Source organism: Amborella trichopoda, chromosome 8, assembly GCF_054954075.1.
Source record: "Amborella trichopoda isolate Santa Cruz 75 chromosome 8, AtrichopodaSantaCruz75HAP2 v2.0, whole genome shotgun sequence".
Lineage (NCBI taxonomy): Eukaryota > Viridiplantae > Streptophyta > Magnoliopsida > Amborellales > Amborellaceae > Amborella > Amborella trichopoda.
Window position 1 is genome coordinate 11,497,460 of NC_142343.1, and position 8,366 is coordinate 11,505,825.

The 8,366-nt window shown below is 34.8% G+C and overlaps 1 protein-coding gene across 4 annotated transcripts; it reads right to left on the minus strand.

Moving 5' to 3' along the window:
• Positions 1-521: 521 nt before the first annotated feature.
• LOC18436004 (UDP-glucuronic acid decarboxylase 5) lies at positions 522-7,417 on the minus strand. 4 transcript variants are annotated; one of them, XM_020668446.2, is made up of 13 exons: positions 7,354-7,417; positions 6,337-6,431; positions 4,088-4,174; positions 3,873-3,960; positions 3,594-3,685; positions 2,887-2,951; positions 2,719-2,807; positions 2,501-2,578; positions 2,319-2,412; positions 1,698-1,764; positions 1,454-1,517; positions 1,234-1,274; positions 522-991 (listed from the first exon to the last, which is right to left on the minus strand). In XM_020668446.2, the coding sequence occupies exons 2-13, from the start codon at positions 6,427-6,429 to the stop codon at positions 809-811; spliced, it is 1,041 nt and encodes a 346-aa protein (XP_020524105.1). In that variant the 5' UTR covers positions 6,430-6,431; positions 7,354-7,417; the 3' UTR covers positions 522-808. The 4 variants fall into 4 exon arrangements, with proteins under 4 accessions (XP_020524105.1, XP_006846098.1, XP_020524106.1 ...); XM_006846035.4 differs by having other exon boundaries at positions 6,337-6,439; XM_020668447.2 differs by having other exon boundaries at positions 7,169-7,417.
• Between the last annotated feature and the right edge of the window lie 949 nt (positions 7,418-8,366).

The window sequence follows — 8,366 nt, forward strand, 5'->3', positions numbered from 1 at the left end:
CCCAATTTTAAAATTGTTCTCATGATAGGAAACCAAATACAGAGCAATCTCTTCCTTAAAATTAAAGAAACCTATTTGATTTCTGATAATGGCAATCTTGATTTGTTGCAGGGTTTTGATGGACAAGCTTTGCAATTTGGATTGAGTTTTTTGACATACAAACAGAAGCTGGCCCTTTGGATCAACATCTATAATGCTTCTATTATGCATGTAATTAATAGGGTTTTTATCAAGTTGAAAGCAGAAATAGTTGGATCTATCAAACTTCATGCTCACTATCATGCCAAATTTCTTAGATTATTGGAGTAAGAGAAACTAATGAGAATGGATCTAACAAGCTTCACGCTCACTATCATGCTCATTCCTTAGATTGGAATCAGCCAAGTGCATAAAGCCATTTATGAAAGCACAAACATTTGTTTTGGCCTCTGTATGACTATGCATGGCTCCTAATTCCACTAAATTCATCAAAAACAGAGCAACTAGAATATAAAAGCAAACATCCCAGAGAGTGACAACAATTTGAAATTGTGAAAAGGAAACCAGAATTGGCTCTAGCCTTTTATTAATTTAGATACTTTAAATAAAACCGATGGTTGATTGATACTTTAAAATAACAGTTCTCAGCATCAGAATGATGAAACGCTGAGACCTGCTCCTCAACAAAAGAACAACTTATTGGGGCTCCCAGAAGCCAAAACTATAATAAAAACCCAACCTAAATAAAAGTTCAGTTCCTCCTGAGTTGCCGCCTTGTGGTGCCCATATAAAATCGTCAAGGATGCATATGAAAAAATGAGTGGGTGTTTTACTTCTTTGGAACCCCAAGCCTCTGTCTGAAATCTTCTTCCATAAGAGGGAGACCTTCACGTAACTTGACTTTCGGCTCCCATCCCAAGAGATTATTTGCCTTCGTAATGTCAGGCTTCCTCTGGCGAGGGTCATCTGGTGTGTTGTCCACAATCTTAACCAGGATTGAAGAATCAATCAGCTGCAATAAAATACAGTTCAATTTAGTCTCTTTGAAAATTCTTTCTTTCGTCCATTTTTAGATATTGGCTGCTGGGCTAAATAGTGAAGGATAAATGGCCACGTAAGTTGAAAATAATGAACAAGATCAATAAAAAATAATATAATAATAATAAATCATGCTGACTGGTTTCTCAGATTGCCCACACACACATGGGGGCAGAGAGAGAGAGAGAGGAGGCCGGGGGTGGGCACCAAACTGACCTCTTTCACTGTTTCAGCAAGCTCCATCATTGTAAATTCACCTGCATTATAAGTAATTTACATCAGGGTGGTCATGTACATAATCTCAGGGAAAAGATACTTGGATTAAAGTGCGTGGTGTAGGCATAATTCACTGATAATGGGAACAACTGTGCATCAAAATCAAGCCATATAGTCACAGAATATTTATAATCGATTGAAAATGTTCTGAGAAATTTACCAGGATTTCCAATGTTAATAGGTCCAGTGTGATCACCTTCCATTAGTCGAATAAGGCCATCAACCTTCAATATTAAACAAAAAAAAGGAGACAACAATAACAGTTAGTTTTATTGCCCAAATATGATACTGGACTAAGAAAATATAAAGTAAAACCACTGACATGGACAGATAGTAGCTCATAGGCCTCCACAAAAATGAGATTGTGCTGATAAATTAAAAAAAAAAGAAAACCAACTACCTACCATGTCAGAAACATAGCAGAAGCTGCGGGTCTGTGTTCCTGGGGACTGGACTGTCAAAGGCTCATTCCTAGAAAATCCACAGCACAAAAATCCACGTCAAAACCGACAAGTTCATATAACAAAACGGTCTCACCAATAAACCAGTTCTGCTTCTTCTTCAAGTGCAACTTATGCACAAAATTTCAGAAAATAACCAGGACAGATTACGTAAAAAAGACCTCATAGAAAGTTAATCTATATATAGTCTATAACCTACATTTAAAGATGGGCCATGCTATAAGGTTCAACCAGTTCATTTCAAGAACACAGATCACCCATTATAAATGTCAATAAAAGAAGTCAAACCCCATGTAATTGTTTTGCAATCCACCATAATGACAATAACCGACAAGTTCATATAACTCGCTAAAACTCAGAGCCTTAACAAAAGTCAAACTTTGCCTTCAAACACAAGCTTCCTATGTTTGTGTTCCCTAATTAAAAGTGAAAGTGCCATTAATCCTTGAGATGCCAAATTAATAATTCATTACCAAATTTCCTAAATTCCAGGGCTTTAACTGATAAATACCCAAAGAAAAGTAAGTACTTTCTTCCATATAAACAAGCCATTTTCAAATTTACCTGAGTGCCTGTGCTATAAAATTGCTGACAACACGACCATCATCAATGTTCATGCGAGGTCCGTAAGTGTTGAAGATTCTAGCAATCCGAATCTCTATTAAACAAAAAACTCACATTTTAATACTAGTTATATTGAAATAATCAAACTAACATAAAACAATTGAAGAAAATAAAAAGTTTACCAATGCCATGCTGCCTATGATAATCAAACATCAGAGTCTCAGCGACACGCTTCCCTTCATCATAGCAACTTCTAACCCCTGTGTTATGATGCAAGAATTCATGGTAAACAATAAAATTTCAAGAAATATGCAAACCGTCAATGTGGTAAATTCGTAAACTTACTAAAAGAAGTAAACATATTTCATGAACGATTAGCCAATGAAGGCACTAAACATACCAATTGGGTTGACATTGCCCCAATATTCTTCCTTCTGAGGATGTTCAAGAGGATCCCCATAGACCTCTGATGTTGATGTCAGCAAGATTCTGCTTCGAAAAAAAATTCATCCTATTAGAAACCACAATAAGCAATAACTAAATGAAAAGAGAAGTTAGATCATCTAACCTTGCTCCTACTCGCTTAGCAAGCCCCAGCATATTCAGAGTGCCGATAACATTTGTCTTTATTGTCTGTTACAAACATATTCGTCACTAGGTGATATATACATCAAATGGGATAAAAGAGCTAATAAACAAACGAAACAAAAAAACTCCACACACGTCCAGTGTTGCTGGTTCCTATAGGTATCTGAAATAATTTTGCCTTATATTCTTTTAAGACAGTGATAAAAGAGCAAGGTGCTATATCAAATAGATGGGAAAGGAAATATAAGAAATCAGAAGGATTTAACATATCTCCAATATGTGACAAGGACACAGTTTTTCATTCTGAACCTGTAGAATTGTAATTTTGATCAAATCACACATCGCAGTATACCAGGCCTTCTAATTCTTTAAGAGGTCTATCTGAAAGATTCGCGATATAACTAGGAAGACGTTTCAAATACCACACATGAGTCACTGGACATGCCAGTTTGATGTATCCCATTACCATGAAAACCATAGTCCATTGGGTCTTCAGAGTCCATTCAAATATGGAAAATGATGGACATGGATACCAGCCTTGTTTTGCTTGGCTCCACCCTCAATCACCCCCACTCACCCCCACTCATGTAGGGAAATAAACTAATAACCCAATGAACTATTTTCTCCAAGCCATAGAAAATAGCATACATGATACATCCAACATTTTCAGGTGTGAAAAGGCCTCACCTTTACGGGGTTATACTTGTAAAAAATCGGAGAAGCTGGGCATGCCAGGTGATATATTTGATCAACCTCAACCAATAGAGGTTCTGTCACATCTGCATGCAGAAAAGCAGAGTGACGCATGGTCAATTAGAGTTTCCAAGATGTGAATAGCTCATAACAAGACAGAATGAAAAATTAAAATGTTTTAAGCAAGATCACACAACTTTGAAATGTCAATAAGGGATCCCTCCTTATGACCTCGAAACAATTGAAAACAAAAAAGAAGAACAAAGGACATACCATGGCGAATAAGCTCGAAATTTGGATGTCCAATCCATTTCCTCAGGTTGTCCTTTGAACCGGTGAAAAAGTTATCAACCACTATAACCTAAAACACAACCAGTGATGTCAAGCGTAAAAATCAAGTAAAACACAAATTCAAAAACCCATCTTTAAATTCTTGCAGGCAACAAAAGAGAGAAGCATTTTATCAAGAAGCATAAGGAATTAATTACCTCGTTTTTGTCATTTTCCATTAGTCTGTCCACTAAGTGAGAGCCAATGAAACCAGCTCCACCCGTCACTAAAATTCGTAGCTTCGGCTATAACAAATAGAAAAATCAGCTTTATATTAGTAATAAACTAATTAACCAACAAGACATGTTTTTTTCTTTTTTTGACGTGTGAACCAACAATACATGCTTCTTCAAAAGCAACCACTAATCCACATCCACTAAATGAAGCTTTCAACATTAATGGCATGCATCTCTAAAAAGAAAAGACTTGAATGAGGTTGGAAGAAACCAATATAAGACATGGCATAAAGCACAGGCCTATTGATTTATGAGCTTAAAATTTAAAAATTAATAAAAACAATTAAATATACAATTGCAGTGTGTTCGTGGGCAAAATTTCCCCTTAACGAAGTCTAGCAAGTAGCAACTGAAGTAACACAGTGTTTTGCGTCATCCACATACAATATCAAGTGATCATATGAAAATGCTATTTTAAATGATAAAGGGAAGACAAAGGGAACTGAATATGAAAATGTCATACACTGACTCTGACAATGTCTATAACTAAAGAAATTAAACATTTAAAGGATATCAGTTCCACAGGGACATGCAATTCTGGGAGACCAAAAAATCAGCAACCAGTCCAACATGTAAAGACTAAGCTCACTCTACGTGAACATAGAATAAATTTTCTTCTCCTTTTTTCTGTTTTATGCACAGTTTCCAAAACAGCAAGTCACATGGGGATTCGAGTCCACAGTCTCGATAAGATTTGGCCGATACTATCTGAGCAAGTCTTTTTAAACTACAGGTTTCAATCTTAAGTTCCAAGGGGGCCATACAACGAATAATTAATGCTATATAAATATAATATTATCTAATGTACCGGATTCTTTTGCTTATGCTAAATTTATGAGGTCCTAGTTCTAGCACAGAGTTCCAAAGTTCAATCACACCACAATACCACATGGTGTCCGAGTTTGAGAATAGGATCGATTTTGTAAGTTTTGCTGTTATACTAACGTATAGCTCGCTAAAAGCAGGACACAGATTGATAGATACTATCCATGGCACTAACCGCAGCCCGTTTCCAAGGAATTCCCAATAACGTATGTCAATAAATATTGTCTTGAATAAGCTATTCATTACAAATCACAACATGACACGGACCAAAAATTATTTTTATAATTTTCTTTTAATGACAAAATAGGTGCAATAGATTAAGGACTCAATAAACTTTGGGCTCTAAAACTTTCACTCAATCACTTGCTCAATACACTATAAATTTTTGTAGAAGATCGTTCTGACAACATTACGCAGCTTATCTCCTAACTTTGTCAAACTCCAGGGCAGCACATACCCGTTTCTGGATATTAGACAATATCACAATATATATCTCTTCACTAGTAAGCCATCATTATCCTATAACCAAGTTCTTCTAATTCATTAGGGCAAGCATATTTCAGTTATTATTTTTACAGCAACTTCTTTTGCGCAGAAAATTCCAGGCATCTGTAATATCTCATATGTACTAACTTGAGGAAATTGTAAATCCTGTGACTAGTCCAAGTAATTTGACATGCATACAAAAGGTGATAAGAAACTTCAGGAGGGATTTAATAAGGATATTTAGTATAGACTCCCATTTGGTAATTTCCTTAAAAATGATAACCTAGATGTCTTTAAATTTATCTACTTTTACATGAAATTCTTCTGAAGATCCATCCACTCATGGATCTTTACCACATCCATCCACTCATGGATCTTTACCATTTAAAATGTATATGCGACTCAAACAACAGAGCTTCAGAAATCTGACACCAAGGGACCTGAAATATATATTGCAGTAAATAGATATAGGTCAAAGACACCAGAAAGCAAGGGCTTGAAAACAGGACCTTGACAACTATACTTAAAGTTTCCAAAATGATATACCATATGAATTTCGATTCTAAAACATGATAGACACCGTATATCTTCAAGAATTATTAAAACGAGGACAAATATAACTCTTTCCTTTAATTTCTTAAATTAAAGCAGAGAAAAAAAAGCATCTATAGAAAACGAATGACCAGAAGAAGTAAAAATGAAGCGATCCTAGAGACAATGAAAGAATCTTAAAAAATCTGTCAAAGCAAACACGCATCCTACGAGAATGAATGGTAATGAAATGTAAATATACATAAAAAATGAATATAAAATCAATCTAAGAGAACAGTTACTGATATCTAAAAAATAATAATATTTACCTGACTAAATCTGGAACTGCGTAGAGGAGATGGAGAAGGGGGAGGCTTTGGTGCTGAATGGGTTGAAGTCATGTCTCCATTGGAAGCCGCCATTGCTACACAACTGCAATTAATAAATTCGCAATACTCAAAAACCCTTACTCGAATAAATTAACCCACAAAAAATCAAACTCAAAATCACAACACAAGATCAAGAAAATTTCTGGAATCACGATCTAGATTTCCTGAACACTCCATAGATAAACAACTCAAATTAAAAAGATTGGAAAAACGGAAGAACCTAGAATTCAGATCAGAACCCATATCAAACCTCTAATCAAATCAACAACGCATATCAAACCTCCAATCCAATCAATAAACTCAATAAAGATTCTAAAAAAGAGAAAAAAAAAAACAGGAATCCAGATCAGAAACCACATACATCCTCAAATTCAAATAAATTATTCCCAAAAAAAAATCTACTCAAATGAGAAAAATCCATCGCAACACCAAAATCAAGAAAATTTCTTGAATCAAGATCAAGATTTTCTGAACACTTCATAGATCAACCAATCAAATGAAAAAGACAGGAAAAAACAACAGAATCTAGAATTCAGATCAACCGATATCAAACCTTCAATCAAATCAACAAACTCAATGAAGATTCTCAAGAAAAAGAAACAATCAACAAACTCAATAAAGATCTTCAAGAAAAGGAAAAAAGAACATGAATGCAGAGCAGAAACCACATAAACCTCAAATTCAAGTAAAAAAGAAACTAAAATTTCTCAAAAAAAGATGAAGAAAAAAGATCATAAACCACATCAACATCGAAATCAAGCCACAAACTTACTCCAATTCTCAGCACAAAAACGCAAACCCTAACACTGAAACCCTATAACAAATCACCAATCTTCGATGCCTTAAATACACGATTCAGAAACTGAGAAACCACGATTGCACCTAACAATCATGCAAAGAACAACCTTCAAATTCAAGCAAAGAAAGGGAGTGTAATGATTTCAAGTAGAGATCTACCTAATACACGTTACTCAATCACGCCACGGTTAAACTCAGATCTCTCGAAAATTAAACCCTAAGTAGCTAAATTAGCAACAGAAAGCCTCTTAAGAAGGTTGCTTGACTGTAACGAAAGTTGACTAATAAAAAGAGATAAGCGCTGACGTGGACATGACTCGATTTAAACTTATCACACGGGGCCACGGTTTCTATGCGGCCAGTCCGCATATTGTAGACATGCGGGCTTGACAATAAATATATTCTTCAAATATAATTTGATGCTGAGAATATATAATCTTGAATATAGAGATCATGAATACGGGGAAAAATAAAATTTTAAAATATAAATAATAATCATATTAAAAAAACATTTAGACCGTTAGTGACACCTAGATGAACCATCTTTTTTGCGTCCATCTTTAAGTTGGATGCCTTATACGTCTTGACCGTATACTGTAGAAATACGATCCAGCCCGTTTGAAACAATTTCCCTATCACGTAACTGTGTGATCTACCTCTTGTTTCTTCAATATCTGCAAAGGTATTATGAGATTTACACGTGGTCTAGAGGAAATTTTTGTTTTGACGGCGGTGCAACCCAATCACAATTAAACTTGATGAGTAAGGCCTAGGCTTTACGAAAACAAAATCAAGCCTCATATCAAATCTACATCCGAAAAATATTTTTGATAACAAAAATTTACATAATGGCTCTAAAATCATTTTTCAATTCAAATAATAAAATTTAAAGCTTAAAAAATAGTATATATTTTTTGGAACTATGGACACTTATTTTTTAGGGCAAAAGGGACGGTCTAGAAAATTTGTTTTAATAACACTAGTTTTGGAGCTTGAAATTTTTTTTTTTTTTTTTTACAACTATAATGTTCAAGTCAAGATAATCAATGTAAAGGTTTTTAACATTTGAACTGTAATTTTTGATGAGTTATGAGGTGAGGCTTTATTTATTTTGATATGGTTGTAGCCCTATCAAACCATTTTCAAGTCAGTGCACCTCCAAACCATTTTCA

Coding starts and splice junctions, on each gene's coding strand:
- LOC18436004 (XM_020668446.2), bottom strand. CDS start 6,429: ATGGCGGCTTCCAATGGAGACATGACTTCAACCCATTCAGCACCAAAG. Junction 1,765..2,318: donor TTTATAGCACAGGCACTCAG/GTAAATTTGAAA, acceptor TGGATTTTCTAG/GAATGAGCCTTTGACAGTCC. Junction 992..1,233: donor TTGCTGAAACAGTGAAAGAG/GTCAGTTTGGTG, acceptor ATTTTATTGCAG/CTGATTGATTCTTCAATCCT.